Source organism: Oncorhynchus keta, chromosome 6 (assembly GCF_023373465.1).
Source record: "Oncorhynchus keta strain PuntledgeMale-10-30-2019 chromosome 6, Oket_V2, whole genome shotgun sequence".
NCBI classification, from domain to species: Eukaryota; Metazoa; Chordata; class Actinopteri; order Salmoniformes; family Salmonidae; genus Oncorhynchus; species Oncorhynchus keta.
This window is the reverse complement of record NC_068426.1, coordinates 36,572,423-36,590,461: the sequence shown is the minus strand read 5'-3', so window position 1 is coordinate 36,590,461 and position 18,039 is coordinate 36,572,423. Positions and strand designations below refer to the sequence as shown.

The 18,039-nt window shown below is 42.4% G+C and overlaps 1 protein-coding gene across 2 annotated transcripts in view; it reads left to right on the top strand.

The window, feature by feature from the left end:
- Nucleotides 1-105: 105 nt before the first annotated feature.
- The window catches only part of LOC118385583 (high affinity cAMP-specific and IBMX-insensitive 3',5'-cyclic phosphodiesterase 8B-like), an 89,420-nt gene continuing 71,486 nt past the window's right edge, over nucleotides 106-18,039 (top strand). The window contains exon 1 of one of the 2 annotated variants that reach the window (XM_052521449.1): nucleotides 106-304. In XM_052521449.1, the coding sequence (XP_052377409.1) occupies nucleotides 254-304 (51 nt within the window). In that variant the 5' untranslated portion in view covers nucleotides 106-253. Of the gene's footprint in view, nucleotides 305-4,562; nucleotides 5,434-18,039 lie in introns of those variants that run through there. The other variant, XM_052521448.1, reaches the window with a different exon arrangement.

The window sequence follows — 18,039 nt, the reverse complement described above, 5'->3', positions numbered from 1 at the left end:
AGCACCCACGTAAAAACCCGCTGGCATTAGGACTGCACGGATGGACTCCTGTTGCCCGCCTGAAGCGGAGCCGAAAAAGTTTCTCCGAAGTTATAACCAACCGTCTTTAAGATCGCCAATATCTCGGGTCCTCCGCCATCCATCCGTTAACTCGATGGGCAGCACGACCGAGAACCGCGGATGCAGTTTCTAGACAGGAATTATTCATCCCAACGTTTTACTACTCGTAAAGGACCTAACCCTGGTTCAAGACATGAGTCGGACTTCGACGGAAGAAAGTGAATTGTTCAATGGACCTCAAAAGGTAAGGCAACAGTAAACCGTTAATACTGATGAAGAGGAAACAAGGTCTCTCTTGCGCTTGAGTAGAAATCCAGAAAACGCACAGGGAAAATACGTGTATGGATAGAGGTGCAGGCCAACTTGATTGTTATTTTTATTCAACCCATCAGGTATGCTGTGGAATTTTATACAGGTTTACCACGAATGGCTCTTGATAAGAAACGTTGTAGAATTGACCTATAAATACGTTTGGTGAATTTCAATGTGTACTGTTTTTATTATGTACGGTAATTTATTTTACTATAGGTAGCCTAGAGCGTTGGGCCAGTAACCGTATGGGCGCTGGTTCCAATCCCCGAGCCGAATAGTTGAACAATCTGTTGGTGTCCATGAGCAAGGCACTTCGACATGATCGCTCCGGTTAGTCGTTCTGAATAAAAGCGTCTGCTAAATGACTCAACTGTAAACTCCCACTAATATGCATAATTTACATAGGCTACTGGAAGCTCCATATAGATTTTATAATGGAAAGAAATGTTCCCCTTGAACTGATTTTGGTGACAGACCTTTTTGGCCTACTCACTCAATCGAGAGAGCTGTATTTTATAATAGACTGTAATCATTGGTGCAGAGAGGCGACCTTGCCGGCAGGGGGCAGCCTTCGGAGTAAATCAGGTGAGCCTACTGAAATGTGAATTTAGTATAGCAATTACATACTATACTGTATGTTTCTTCCTGTTTTGTGCATATGCACTCAGGATACGTGGTTGTATTATAATTTAAGGACACATTTGAAGGTGTTAATGTCACCCCACTGTTATTTTATAATCTGGTTATAATCAGATCATAAGACACAATTTGGTTCAAATCAGATTAAGGGAATCATGCAGTGTACAGTGTTTCCCCCACTGTGCCAAGAGTTTGATTGTTTTGTCCTTGGTACTGTTTGATTTACACTATGTCTAAGCTAGTTGCCAGGCAATAGGCACTTCATGCCTCAAAAACATCCACAGCCCCCCCTCTTTCTCTCTTTCAACGACTCTCAAGTCCCTGAACACTAACCATGTGTACAAAACCAAACAAGTCAAGTCAGTAATTAATATCAAATGTGACCTTTGGACTTTAAAGGTGCAGGATATACTGTATCACCTACACACATATAGGTAGCTTAGATTACCCAACACTTCCTCATCAATCAATTAATGATTGGATTTATGGAGTGCGTTTCAAGGAGCTCACAGTGGAAACTCTGTTTAGGTGGCCAACAGCTTTCCAGTAGTCCTAATTCGAATCAAATGTTACTGGTCACGTACACATATTTTGCAATGTTATTGCGGGTGTAGCGAAATGTGCAATGTCAGAGTCCGGAATATGAATGTATATGATGGTGTGTATAGACATTATGGGCAGTATATGAATAGAAAATGTGTGTACAGTAGTAGTTAGATAGGGTAAGACTTGACTAGAATACAGTGTATACATATGAAGTGAATTCCATTGCATCCGGCTTAGTACACACTGACGAGAGTCGCAAGTCGTTGCGTTTATCAGTACGGTGACAGTTTCAGTACAGTAGGAAGTATAACTGTACCACTGCTGTTCATGATCTCATTTACATCGACGGGGCTGTAGAGGAGCAGGACGAGAGCTTTAAGTTCCTCCGTGTCCGCATCACTAAGGACCTATCATGGTCCAAACACGAAAGCACAGTCGTGAAGAGGGCACGACGACGCCTCTTCCCACTATAAGGAGGCTGTAAAGATTTGGCATGGGTCCCTCAAATCCTCAAAGTTCTACAGCTGCACCATTGAGAACATCTTGACGGGCTGCGTCACCGCCTGGTAGGGCAACTGCTCGCCATCCGACCACAAGGCGCTGCAGACAGTAGAGCCCAGTACATGTACTGGGCTCGAATTCCCAGCCATCCAGGACCTCTATACCAGGCAGTGTCAAAGACTCTACTCTCTGCTACCGCACCACAAGCGATACTGGAGCGCCAAGTCTGTGACAAAAAGGCTCCTGAACATCTACCCACAAGTTATAAGACTGCTGAACAGTTCATAAAATGGCCACCCAAACCATTTACATTGATCCCCTTTATTCTTAATTTGTTCGTTTCTTTCCCCTGACCTACATGGAGATACTGTATTACCTCAAACTATCTTGTACCCCTGCACATTGACTAGGTACTGGTCCGCGGTTCTACTGCCAATGTTTGTCTATGGAGATCGCATGGCTGTGTGCTCAATTTTATTCACCTGTCAGCAACGGGTGTGGCTGAAATAGCTGAATCCGTTCATTTGAAGGGGTGTCCACATACTTTTGTATATATAGTGTATATAGTCTCGTTATTTTATTGTGTTACTATTTTTCCTTTTGTATTTAGCAAATATTTGTCTTTTTAACTCTGCATTGTTTGTAATGGGCTTGCAAGTATTTCATGGTAATGTCTGTTGTATTCAGCATATGTGACCAATACAATTTGACTATTTGACTAGGCCATCATACTTTCCTCTTGCATACATGTCACTGATGCGGGATACTATATGGGAGATGTAATGTAAACCCCTGTTGCCATGGTGAGAGAGTGTCTACTCTGCATAATGGTTTGTGGTATGCACACTGAGGGAAGCCACAACCTATAGGACAGAAAGAATGTCAATCATACTAGCCTTGGATGTCTATTGGTTGTTATGGAAAAACAGTTTATTTTCTTGGTTTGCACCAATAGAATCAAGATATCAGATCAACTACATTATGGACCTTGATTTACATATCACATCATCATTTCTCTGTTTTGCTCCTGTAATCCACCTACACGTGAGATGTGTGCGACGCGACGTGTGACACGTGTTTGTGTGCGTGCGTGCAGTGGTGTAAAGTACTTAAGTAAAAATACTTTAAATTACTACTTAAGTCGTTTTTGGGGTATCAATTCGAATGCTTAGTAGGACATATTATTTTTATTTTTACAAATCACGCACTTATCAAGAGAACATCCCTGGTCATTCCTTATTGCCTCTGATCTGGTAGACTAATTAAACACAAATGCTTTGTTTGTAAATTATGTCTGAGTGTTGGAGTGCGCCCCTGGCTCTCCATACATTTTAAAAACAAGAAAATTGTGCCGTCTGGTTTGCTTAATATATGGAATGTAAAATGATTTCTACTTGTACTTTTTATACTTAAGTACATTTAAAACCGAATACTTTTCAACTTTTACTCATGTATGTCATTTACTGGGTGACTTACACTTTTACTCGAGTCATTTTCTGTTAAGATATTTGTACTTTTACTCAAGAATGACAGTTGGGTACTTTTTTCCACCGCTGTGCGCATGAATGTTTGCGTGCTATGTGCACTCTAAAGTAGTCTGAAGTGCTTTTTTTCATGTTATTCATTTGATGTTGAATACCTGTTCTGTGTCCGTCAAGAACATTTCACAGATTTTTATGGGTTGGGACAGATTTATTGCAGGACAGTTTTATTGCAGGACAGTTTTATTGCTTTTTTTGTCATTTGCATAAGTATTAGCCCTACCTAGACACTAATCTAAGGTTATTTTTTATTTCATTTATCCTGTAAATGGTTCAGGGTAGGATACTTAGGTACGCTGGTCCAATATCTGTGTAAAAGGTCAGCTGCTGCCTGGAGAAGTTATTGTGGATTTATCATATGAAACATACACACACACACAATCTCACACTCTCTCTCTCTCTCTCTCTCTCTCTCTCACCCACATTTTGTTTTATTCAAATTATTTGTCTCTTGTTACTTTCTGTGTTTGTGTATGATTACAGTGGCAGGTGAAATTAGACAATAATTGATAGCCTAGAGACACATTTACAGATCATAAGTGCATGTGTTACTCACTACGCTTTGTCGGACGTCTCTACTTGACACATATTGTTCTCGTCTTCCAATTGCTGACCAGTGGTGACCGGCTGTGATGGTGCGCACTGGAGAGGATGACAGCACAGCAGCCTGCCTATACAATCATTATTTTCCCTTTTGTGCCTTGCCTATTTGCACATCGTTACAACACTGTATCAAGCCCGAATACAACATTTGAAGTGTCTCTATTCCTTTTGAGCTTTTGTGAGTAATATTTACTGTACAATTTTGTTTGTTTCAATTTTGTTTATTATCTATTTCACTTGCTTTTACCAATGTAAACATGTGTTTCCCATGCCAATAAAACCGTTTGAAATTAATTGAATTGAAGAGTGAGAGAGAAGAGAAAGAGAAGACAGAGCGAGACCTCAGCCAACGAAGTGCGATGGCCAGATAGTGAAGACATGAGCGAGTGTGATCCAGCGATTTCATGCGCGTTTGTCTTCTTCCAATCAAATATGATTTGGATAGGATGAGAAGAGTAGCGTCTTTGTTGACATAATTTAAGGACAGCCTGGTGGTTACAGATGGTTACGTTCGCAGGCTGGGCTATAGCCTATAGGCTAGAGAAAATCATTTCATTAATCGACATTATTGCGAGCCATGATGGAATTACATAACGCCTATATGCTGCAGTCTACAATAACGTAAATTATGCTCTTTTCTCACTGAACGACTGAATGTAAAACGCAGCGGCAGCTGGACAGATCACAGAGAAAATCACATTGAGCTCCATATAACAAATCGAGGAGCCGAGCGCATTGCATGAATTAACAGAGCTGAGGGCTCAGTGTCGATACTAGAGAGATGAAGGACCTTTCGTTCTCCCCTTGATGTGTTCAACCCGCCACGGAGGAGAGACAACCAGGAGCAGCCGATGCTCGGAGAGAACAGCGGCGGCAGCGCCAGACCTCGGCGAGAGTGATAGCGCTGTTTACTGTCATTTGAGAGCTGGCACCGGGGCCGCGGTGAGGCATGGGCTGCGCTCCCAGCATCCACGTCTCCCAGAGCGGTGTGATCTACTGCCGAGACTCGGACGAGTCCAACTCTCCGCACCAAACCACCACTATCTCGCAGGGCACCGCGGCCACCCTACATGGGCTGTTTATCAAGACGGAAGCGGCCGATACCATCTCATCCGTCATCACCTACCAGAGCAGGCACTCCGGAACCAACTCTCGACGAGAGAGAAGAGAGAACAGCCGGGGACACATCTGCATCGAGGCTGAGACCCAGACCAGTCACACCAGTGCCAAGGTAGATTCGCTCTTTCACAATCACAGGGAATGATCAATCAGTTCACGTAGGCCTGTAATTCTGTTCAGCCGAATTCCCGACCTATTCAGAAGGCCAAAAATTGTAGTATCGTATCAATTAGCTGCTCCTAATTAAAACCAATTATCCATGAAGCTTATTCCGTCTTGAGTGGGGGTATAGCAAGACTGATACCATTCATGAATAACGTTTTGTGTTCACGGAATTTCTTCTTATTGTTTGTTATCTATCTATGTGCAGTCAGTGTGTTGTGGTAGAATTAGCAAACGGGTTTTGTTTTGTTTTGGGGGCATACCCTATAGGTAGCTCGGGCATTCCTGGAGTGATTCATCGAATCATTCATAAAATACAGAGATGGAAGTTCTAGTCTGGTAAGATTTGTCAGCTGGTGTCATCACGACAACAATTTTTCTTTTCTGAAAGGTTAGGGTGAGTTAGAGAGTGAGAGAGTGAGTGATTGAGTGAGTGAGTGACACCATGGTGAAAGTACGATGCATGATAACGAACATTATAATGAACCCTAACCCTTTTGGGTAGTGTACGTTTTTTTTTTTTACATAACATCATTTTAGCATTATGTCATGATGAGCAAATGTTCAACTTAATAAAAAACATGTTTTCAATCTCAAGAAGTTAAATAAGAAAAATGACTATGGTAAGTGCCTATTAACTGCCAAATCAAGTAACAGGGTTGATGATTTCATCTTAAATCAGCCATAAATCCTCTTATGACAGGGTGTGTAGCTGTGTGCAACAGAGGGGCAATTGCACCTTTTACTGCAGTGGGCTAAATCAGGGTCACACAGTGTTTCTTGGTAGTCTTATACAAATCTACTTTGAAACCAAAATATACACCTCACACACATGGTCATGGGCTTAAAAAAGAAGACACCTGTAGAGTTGAAATGTATTACGTTTTGAATACATATATATATTATATATATTAAAATGGGCATATAAACACTAGATTTTTGGCTGTAAAAGAAAAAAAGAAAAGAAGAAGAAAATATAATATATATCAATAACAATCCCCATTTGAGGCCACTAGTCATTTGACTGCAGGAAAGGGCTACTGCAAGCTTCACAAAAAAAGCCATGTAATTGTTAAAACATCTTTAGCCAGTCTATTTATGGGTAACAGTTTTTTTTTTACCACAAAACACCAGAAAATTGTCCTAAAAAAAGAGTAGAACCAGCTCACCCGCCTTTTCACTATAATTTGACAATTAGATGTTCGTAATGTTTCCTTTGAAAAAATATTTTAAAAGGATTCACAATTTTAAAATGAGAATTAAAATATATAAAATGAGGGTAAAACAGGTTTTTTTTACCCCCTTTTCCTCCCAAATTTCGTGGTATCCAATTGTTTAGTAGCTACTGTCTTGCCTCATCGCTACAACTCCCGTACGGGCTCGTGAGAGACGAATGTCGAGAGCCATGCGTCCTCCGATACACAACCCAACCAAGCCGCGCTCCTTCTTAACACGGCGCGCATCCAACCCGGAAGCCAGCCACACCAATGTGTCGGAGGAAACACTGTACACCTAGCGACCTTTATCTACTTCCCCAGAGTCAGATGAACTAATGGATACCATTTTAATGTATCTACGTCCAGTATGACAGACGTAGAGGTAGTGTCGCAAGCCAATGCTAACTAACGTTGGTGCAATGTCCTCCAGTGATTGCGCTAACGCTAGTCGGCAATTATGCAAACGTTAGATAGCAACTTCCTTCAAACTGCACGCAGAGACGAAAATGGTCTCCACGAGTTCACCAGACTCTGTGGATGTAGATAAAGGGCCCCATTGCCAAAATCCCGGAGTGATCTCTTTAAGGATTCCAGCTTTAACATGAATCACTAATCACATTAAATAATCATCTTCCTTAAATAACATAGTCAAAGCAACAAAATAACTAGGGGCGTTATAATGAAGGTGAAAACTTGTAGAAACGTTGGGGTTAAGTAGGTTTAAACCCCCCGAGAAGTCACATAGAGGTTGCACAGGGAGACATAACAAAATGCAGAATTTTGGCACTATAGCAAGTCTTTATTAAAAATAAAAATAAACAGATTTATTGAATTCTCCATGTGGTCTATATTAAAAGGCACTTTGTTTCATATAACAGGCTTTTAAAAACCAATATTGGTGTGCAACTTCTACTTAAAATACCCGAAGGATGAATGAAAAAAAAAGGACTCATTTCGTCAAACGACCGTTCTATGAACTCATTGCTCAAAACTGTTCAGTGACACTTTGAATCCTCTGAGGCTCAATCACGCGTAATAAAGCAGGCATAGGTTTGACACTGTTTGGTAGGTGTACTTTCTGCTCTCTGAGGGCATAGGCCTGGGTTGCTGTTATGGATTATGTGACAAATGTGTCAGGGTACAAACAGCGTTATACCAATAAAACATTATTGACTAATTGATTGACAGACAAACTGACGGATGAATTAACTGACCGACTGACTGACATCTCTCATCTGTAATGTCATCCGTATGACACAGTGTCACGTGGGTCGTATAACACAGGGGTAACGGACGTCGCAACGGGTTGTCACCAAGAGCCTGGTGACAAAGTAACATGTGACGTGACAGCGCTGGCTGGGCTGGATGACACGTGGACATCTGAGAAACGGGTTGTAAACGTGAGGAGCATGTCAACACACGCTGTGTGTCTGTGTGTCTAATATAATAATATATGCCATTTAGCTGACGCTTTTATCCAAAGCGACTTACAGTCATGTGTGCATACATTCTACGTATGGGTGGTCCCGGGAATCGAACCCACTACCCTGGCGTTACAAGCGCCATGCTCTACCAACTGAGCCACAGAAGGACCACTGTGTGTGGTTGTGAGTAAAAGCATGAGGGCGGACCGACGCAACGTCAGCACGTTATTGAACCGCTCACGTTCACATCGCGGATCGTCCAATGGACATCAGGCCTGAATGGGGCCGATTCAGACTCACGTTTAGGTAATTGTCGAGCACACTGGGAGGAAGGCCTGTGAAATGTAGTGATACACCATGGCTTATTTGTCGTTACGGCCTAATAACTGAATGGCCTTTATAGATCTGTATCGTGAGTTGAGTACAGGTGAGAGATAGAGAGAGGGAGACTCTTTCTCTCTCATGGTACGAGAAGGTATCATTGATGCGATTGAGTGTCGAAAGCCCTGGTGATGAGCTCACTCTATTCCCTACAGGATCTCAGTCATGCTGTTGATAAGCCACCCAAACACTGGTGTGTGTACGTGTGTGCGCGCATTTGTGTTTGTACTTGGTTCTTTAGATGAGGGTTGATTGGGTAGAACCCCAGGATAAACACTTTGGGATGGCGATGCAATTTTACTGAAACTATTTGGGATGTCATATGTGATACCTCCTTCCAAAAATCTTGAATTTTCTCACAGTCCCACAGACAATGAACCAGAGTTCCTTTAGAGTGATTGCACTTGTAGCATATATGTGGAATTGTACTATTAAATGTATTTAAGTTAGCACGGGTTACATATGTTCGTATCAACCAGTTGTATTGCAATAGTTTTAGCCGAGTATTCAGTCTGTGTCTGAGCCTTAATACATATACTACTCACATTCGTCCAAGAATATGTCCTCCCGAATATCTTCCTTCCAAGAGTTCAGTTTGTGCGCAGAGGAATCGGTTGAGCCAGAGTCATATTGTATTCTACCCCTACCATTACAATGGGTTGAGATCGTATTTTCTAAAGAGGACGGAGAGGGTTCTGTTAGATTTTGGTTTAGGCACCCGTGAGGAAGCTCCTTAGCTGTAAATATTATCATTTTTAAAAGTTTTCTAGGAATGTCATATTTTGCCATGAGTTCTTCAAATGACATAAAAATACCTTCTTTATACAGATCTCAAACTTTCCTTGAACACTTGCTGGCCCATAGTTGGAAACCCTGATCAGCTCTCCCAGGAGTGAAACTGTGGTTTCCACAGATAGAACTAAAACATGACAAAGAATGCGTTTCACCAAGGAAATTCTACATCTCATACCAAACGTCGATCGTATTAAATACAAAGGGATTATTTTTTTGTGTTCGTCTTGATATCAGCTGAGTAAATGTAGAGGTTAAGGGATGATTTGGGTACAACTGAAGACATCCACGAAGGGAGAGACTTGGAGGTCAAATAGTACATAGCAGTGCGAAGCTGAGCTGTCCAGTCGTACCACTGGATATTAGGCAAATGGACCCCCCTCTGTCATATGTTAGGTACAATAAGGCCAAGCAAACTCCTCCTCCTTTAGCATCATAATTGAGGATTTTGCGTTATTTATGTTGTATCCTGAGAACGCCCCAAACTCTTTGATTAGGTCCAGAAGTTCGGGTATGGAATTGCACAAGTCTGTAAGAAACAAATGTACATTGTCTGCATAAAGGGCAATTCGATGTTCCAGCTGATCTATTCTGATACCTGAACTATTGAGGTGGGACCTAACAGCTATGGCTAGAGGCTCAATGGCTAGGATAAACAGGAGAGGAGAATGAGGGTAGCCCTGCCTAGAACCCCTGCAGATGTCAAAAGGTTTAGATTTCTGAATTAGTAGTAAGGATCTTTGCAGTGGGATTTGTATATAGTATCTTCACCTATTTACAAAAGCTCTCACCACAACCACCACAAAACACTTCAAAAAGGTAGGGCCACTCAACCCTGTCGAAGGCCTTCTCTGGTCCAGCGACAGGATTTCAGTGTCTGACGAGCCAAATCTAGTATGTAGAACATTTATCACTCTCCTAACATTATGAAATCCTTCACGACCTTGAATAAAGCCATTTTGGTCTCTACCCAGCACATCCGGGAGAAAACCCTCCAACCTCCTCGCGAGTGCTTTACAAAGAATTCAAAAGTGAAATAGCACGATAGGAATCACATTTGGTATGCAGCGTTCCCGGGTTTTAGGAGCAGAGTGATCAGAGCTATTCTTAAAGAAGGGGGCAGGAGACCATTTTTGTAAGATTCCAAAAAACATCTCCAGGAGGGGAGTGCAGTTTGTTATTAAATCTCTTGTAGATGTCAATGGGCAGCCCACCTGGGCCAGATGCTCTCCCCGCATTCATACTGTCAATTGCATTGGAAATTTCCTCCACAGTCAGCTCAGCATTAAGAATCTCCTGAGATTCATCTGAAACATTGGGAAACTCCAATCTATCTAAAAAAGAACTAGCCTGGGTATCAGTTTCAGGAGGATATTCTGATGCATATCATTTTTCATAAAAGGATTTGAAGGTATTGTTTATCTCCCGAGGGTCTACCGGCACAGCTCCCCCTGCATCCTGAATTGATTGCCCTCTCTGCTTGCTGCTGTTTGATTCGCCAGGCCAACAGCTTCCCAGCTTTTTCTCCCTTGTCATAATATGATTGGTTTAGTCTCAATAAGCTTGCTGCAGCTCTAACCGCAGGAATTCTGTTATATCAAGCCCTGAGCAAGAGCAACTCCTTGTGGAATTAGTGAGGAAATTAGTGAGGAATTTCTCTCTCCACAGAGTTTTAATTTTGGTTTCGAGTAATTTCATTTTTTGTTGAGTATTTGTTGACTTGGAGCTGATGAAATTTATAATTTGACCCCTTATGAAAGCTTTACTGGCTTCCCATCTAGTACAAGCTGGAGTCTGTTGTATTAATTGAAAAGTATAGGTCAATTTGCTGTCCAATGTATTCTGTAAAACTTGTATCTTGCAGCCATTTAGGTTGGAAGTGCCATTTAGGTGGAACACCAAATAAATTAGAATCTGAATATATAAGAGATGCTGGAGAGTGGTTAGAGATGACAATGCTATCATAGAAGCAATCTTCAATTTTAGAGCGTAATGCTGCAGAGATTTTCTTTTAAATAGTCGATTTGGGAATAGGTCTGGTGAGTGCTAGAGTAACAGGAGTATTCCACGTCACTGGTTTCATTTCTCTCCAAATCTCTATTAAGTTTAAATCCTTCATAAAGGATCAATTCTGGCTCCATCTCCAAAGCCTCGGGAAGCCACCGCTCTAGGAATGAGCAAGCATCGCTCCCCTCAGCGCCTTCGGGGGAGATATACTAGTCTCAAGTTTGATCTCCTGCTGCGGCCCTCCAAATCAACTAGTTTAGAGGTAAGCGATTCAACCTTTTCCTCAAGAGCGGTGATCGTTGCCTGCAGGGGTATAATGTTGTATTCGGTTCCAGAGATGCGCCCAGCACATTCTTTGACTGCCTTAATATAATAATAATATAATATAATAATATTCCAGAGATGCGTACCTCAGCCTGAGAGATTTGCCCAGCACATTCTTTGACTGCCTTTTCAACGTTGTCCACTGCAGACAGTACATTTTCAAATTTGTAGAGAATTCTGTATTCATATCTTTGATGGCCTTGAGGATATCTTTGGAGCTAATGGCACTGCACTTGTTTATCACCTCAGTCCTGCTTCCACCACTAGCACATGAAGCTAGCACAGCGCCTTTGTCCTCAGACTCTAAACTTTCACTCGTTAAGTCTGGCTTTTTGGTGTGACTTTTCTTTGTCGGCATTATGGGTTTCGGAAGCTAATAAACTATTACTGCCTTTCCTGGCACATTAAGCTTAAGGGTGAACTTATTTCAGGATTTCTTTCAAATTTGTAGCGGAGCTAAAAAATAGATGTGACTGATCAGTTCTGCTCCACACCAGAAGCCCTCTTCTGCACTGTTGAACCAATCAAGTAAATGTGGAGAAGGAGTTAAACTGGAGTGTTGCTTTGTTAAAACTTCTTAGGGCTAGGCCCCTTTTTTCTCCAATTCCTGTCTGAATGACGTGCCCAAAGTAAACTGCCTGTAGCTCAGCTCCTTGCAGACTGGCAGCTCTGGCTGCTCCATGCAGACTGACATCTCTGGCTGCTCCATGCAGACTGAGAGCTCTGGCTGCTCCATGCAGACTGACATCTCCGGCTGCTCCATGCAGACTGACAGCTCCTTACAGACTGACAGCTCCTTACAGACTGACAGCTCCTTGCAGACTGACATCTCTGGCTGCTCCATGCAGACTGACAGCTCTGGCTGCTCCATGGAGACTGACAGCTCTGGCTGCTCCATGCAGGCTGGCAGCTCTGGCTGCGCTGAACAGGCAGGAGACTCCGGCAGCGCAGGAGAGGAGGAAGGCTCTGGCTGCGCTGAACAGGCGGGAGACTCCGGCAGCGCAGGAGAGGAGAAAGGCTCCGACAGCGCTGGAGAGGCGAGGCGCACTGTAGGCTTGATGCGTGGTGCTGGTACTGGTGGTACTGGACCGAGGACACGCACAGGAAGCCTGGTGTGGGGAGCTGCTACCGGAGGGCTGGTGTGTGGAGGTGGCACAGGATGGGCTAGACCGTGAAGGCATACTGGAGATCTTGAGAGCAGTGCTGGCACAGGACGTGCAAGGCTAGGGATGTGCACAGGAGGCCTGATGCGTGAGGCTGGCACCAACTTCACCAGCCAACTAACACGCACCTCAGGACGAGTATGGAGCGCTGACCCAGGTGCGATCAAATCCCTGACACGTTCCGTCAGGCGAATTCCATGCAAAAAGCACCAACACAGCAACTCCCTCATTTCTCTCTCCTCCAATTTCCCCATTAACTCCTTCACAGTCTCTGCTTCGCTCACCTCCAACACCGGCTCTGGTTCTGGTCTCCTCCTTGGCTCCTCACGATAAACAGGGAGAGTTGGCTCAGGTCTGACTCCTGACTCTGCCACACTCTCCCTGAGCCTCCCCCAATACATTTTTGGGGCTGACTCTCAGGCTTCCATCCGCGTCGCCGTGCTGCCTCCTCATACCAGCGCCTCTCCGCTTTCGCCGCCTCCAGTTCTTCCTTGGGGCGCCGATATTCTCCAGGCTGAGCCCAAGGTCCTTTACCGTCCAGTTCTTCCTCCCATGTCCATTTCTCCAGGTGGTGCAGCCTCTCCCACTGCAGCTGCTGCTGCTCCTGCTGCTGCTGCCTCTGTTGCCTCTCCTGTGGCTCCTGCCTGTTAACACTCTGCTTGGTCCGTTTGTGGTGGGTGATTCTGTAACGGTTTTCTAGGTGTGGTGAAGGAGAGTCGCAAAACGCAGCGTGTAGATTACGATTAATGTTTAATGAAAAAAACACACTAAACACAAACACTACAAAACAATAAACGTAACGAAAACCGAAACAGCCTAAACTGGTGCAAACTAACACTAGACAGTTACAAGGACACTAAGGACAATCACCCACGAACCAACCAAAGAATATGGCTGCCTAAATATGGTTCCCAATCTGAGACAACAATAAACACCTGCCTCTGATTGAGAACCACTCCAGACAGCCATAGACTTTGCTAGATCACCCCACTAGCTACAATCCCAATACATACCAAAACCCCAAGACAAAACACACCACAATACAAAAACCCCATGCCACACCCTGGCCTGACCCAAACATGAAGATAAACACAAAATACTTCGACCAGGGCGTGACAGATACTGTGGTGCAAAAGGAGCAAAATAAATAAATATAGTATGGGGATGAGGTAGATGGGCTGTATACAGATGGGCTATGAACAGGTGCAGTGATCTGTGAGCTGCTCTGATAGCTGGTTCTTAAAGCTAGTGAGGGAGATGGGAATCTCCAGCTTCAGTGATTTTTGCAGTTCGTTCCAGTCAGCGGTAGCAGAGAACTGGAAGGAAAGGCGACCAAAATTACACATCAGAGTAAGATTTTCAAAAAGTAAGTGAATATTTAATTGTTATTTGTGAATGTATGAAACCTGTGGAAAAATATTTTGATGTGGGATGCCGTCATCAAACAATCGCATGGCATGTTTTCACTGTAATAGATACTGTAAATTGGAAAGTGCAGGTAGATAGTTGGTCAGCAGCATACCACCCTGCATACCACTGCTGGCTTGCTTCTGAAGCTAAGCAGAGTTGGTCCTGGTCAGTTCCTGGATGGGAGACCAGATGCTGCTGGAAGTGGTATTGGAGGGCCAGTAGGAGGCACTCTTTCCTCTGCTCTAAAAAAAAATATCCCAATGCCCCAGGGCAGTGATTGGGGACACTGCCCTGTGTAGGGTGCCGTCTTTCAGATGGGACGTTAAAACGGGTGTCCTGACTCTCTGAGGTCATTAAAGATCCCATGGCACTTATCGTAGGGGTGTTAACCCCGGTGTCCTGGCTAAATTCCCAATCTGGCCCTCAAACCATCATGGTCACTTAATAATCCCCAATTTACAATTGGCTCATTAATCCCCCTCCTCTCCCCTGTAACTATTCCCCAGGTCGTTGCTGCAAATGAAAACGTGTTCTCAGTCAACTTACCTGGTAAAATAACGGATAAATAATTAAAAAAATTAACAAGAATTTAAGCTTTCAGCCGATATGATACACTTATATGTACATAAATGTTTTATATTGTCACGTTCATTGAATGGAGGAGACCAAAGCGCAGCGTGAGATGAACACATCTTATTTTAATGATGACGAAGAAACACTTATACAAACTACAAAAACAACGTGAGGCTAAATATAGTGCTGACACAGGCAACTAACACATAGACATAGATAATCACCCACAAAATACTCAAGGAATATGGCTGCCTAAATATGGTTCCCAATCAGAGACAACAATAAACAGCTGCCTCTAATTGAGAACCAATCTAGGCAACCATAGACATACAAAACCCCTAGACTGGTGACAACCCCATAAACATACAAAAACCCTAGACAGGAAAAAAAAACCTATAATCACCCATGTCACACCCTGACCTAACAAAAATAATAAAGAAACCAAAGAATACTAAGGTCAGGGCGTGACAAATATCAATAATATTTATGATTATTTATTTGAATTGCGGGCCCTCCAGCTTCCCCGGAAGTTGTCCCGCTTGAGAAGATCTGAAGTCGCATCATAAACTCTCTTTCCATTTCCCCTGAAATCCGGATGCATCCGGTTGTTTCCGACCCCGCAATGTGTGCACTGTGTGTAACACATTTTTGTTTTGTTTTCTTAATATCTGTGTAAGTAATGGGTCTTGCAGGTCCATGGTCTTCAGGAGTGTTGACCTAATTTCTACCTCATATGTAACCTCTGTCACAAGCCCACAACTCATCTCTCACACAAACCCTCCATACAAGTCAGCTAGCTGCCCATCACTTTCCTGGCCCTCTCATGACTTTCTATCTCATGAATGATGTCGTTGTTGTTGTTTTTCTAAATTACTTGTCTTTTTAGTTGTTGCTTTAAAACACTGAGGTTATTGATGTAATGAATAGCACGATTAAAGTTGAATAAATTATTATGTATTATTACTTCAGGAGGCTCTGTAATCGTTGCCTGACGATTCTTACATTTTAGTCGTTTTATCAGACGCTCTTATCCAGAGCTTGGGGTTAAGTGCCTTGCTTAAGGGCACATCGTCATATTTTTGTTCCTCCTAGACGGCTCGGGATTCGAACCAGTGATATTTCAATTAGTGGGAAAGTAGTGGGGGAAAAAGCAAGGGTACTTACTTTGGTCAGCGCATGCTCAGAGTACGTGCGCTGTATGTTGTGAATGTTGACCTGTTTAAAGATCTCACTCACATTGGCTATGGAGAGCGTGATCACACAGTGTTCTGCTCGTCTGGTAGGCTCGTGTCACTGGGCAGCTTGCGGCTGGGCTTCCCTTTGTAGTCCGTAATAGTTTGCAAGCCCTGCCATGATCTGACGAGTGTCAGAACCGGTGTAGTACGAATCAATCTTAGTCCTGTGTAGATGCTTTGCCTGTTTGATGGTTTAAAGACATCACTACATTTATATTTTTTTCTGAATAAACATAAAATAGCATTAAAAGTAAAAATAAAAAATAAAAAATCACAAGGATTGACTTTCAAAAGTACATTTTCATAAAAGAAAATAAATAAAAACAGATAAAAAGCCAGGGGTTAGAGTTGTGAAAACAGTTGTGTAAACAGTTGTGTAAACTTATGATAGAGTTCTAAGAATACAGTGTTTTTTTTGGTAATTGACTAGATCTAGAGATTTGATTAGATATTGGATTTCAAGTAAAAAATATATTGCATTCAGACAGATTTCAAATATTTGTTTTTGTGTCTATAAAATTTACCGGAGAGAATGAAGAAATGAACAACTCATTCAGTGCTTTTGTTTTCATTTTACTAATAACATATGACGTCTTCCATCGTAAATATATGGGTCTTATTGATGAAATAAAAAACGTAAATACTTAACTCACTCCAAAATAACTTCACAGACTCACCCTCATAAAAAATGTGAATAATAGTTTCTCCTTTTTTATCACAGAAAATGCATATGTCCTCGAAATCCATGAATTTTGACAACAAGTTATTGCAAGGGTACATTTTGTGCAAGATTTTAAAGCTTCTGGTTGGGCTATGTACGTACGGTCACTGTGGGTACGACATCATCGATGCACTTCTTGATGAAGCCAGTGACTGATGTGGTTTACTCCTCAATGCCATCGAAAGAATCCCGGAACATATTCCAGTCTGTGCTAGCAAAACAGTCCTGTAGCTTAGCATCTGCATCATCTGACCACTTCCTTATTGAGCGAGTCACTAATGCTTCCTGCTTTCGGTTTTGCTCGTAAGCAGGAATCAGGAGAATAGAGTCAGATTTGACAAATGGAGGGCGAGGGAGAGCTTTGTACGTGTCTCTGTGTGTGGAGTAAAGGTGGTCCAGAGTTTTTTTCTCCCTCTGGTTGCCCATTTAACATGCTGGTAAAAATGAGGTAAAACTGATTTAAGTTTGCCTGCATTAAAGTCCCCGGCCACTAGGAGCGCCGCCTCTGGATGAACATGTTCTTCTTTGCGTAAACATGTGTTTATACTTCAATATGCTTATACTTCTGTGTACATAATTAAACAAAATCATTAATTTTAAGTATTGTAAAGGAGATATTGCGCCCGTCATTATTACTTGAGTTGCTATAGCCTAGAATTATAAATTAGGCTACAGACGGTAGGCTATGCAAGCCATTCAAAGGTAGTGTTCGTCCCTCTATAGGGCATAAGAATGAATGCCCGACACACCCAAGGTATCTCCTGAGAGTTACTTTTAATGCGAGTAACAATGTAACGTGCCGAGTTACCTTTAAGCGTAATGTTCCCCAACACTGTTGATGAGTGTGTTGTTTCATGCAGACCATGTAGAATCTTATCTATAACTTCACCATGTTAGATCACACTGCATGGTAAGGAGACATTGTATAATTAAAATACCATGGCTACGGATAATCCTGAATTAATCAGGAATAATGATGAGTAAGAAAGTTACAGAGGGTCAAAGATCATACCTCCCCTGTTATTGGTAATGGTGAGAGGTTAGCATGTCTTGGGATTATGATCTTTGACCTGTAGCTTTGTCACACATTATTATTCACAAATCATTCAGGATGATCCGTAATCATGGTAGAATCCACATTAATGTAGAAGTGTTTAGAAACATATTATATTTTTATTTACAATAAAAGGGACTCAAAAATGACATAATACATTATTTCCCATTCATTTCTATTGGGCCCAAAATGATTTGAAACACACCAAAACGAACAGCAAATGCATCCAAGAAGTTTGTAGTCACAAGCTTGATG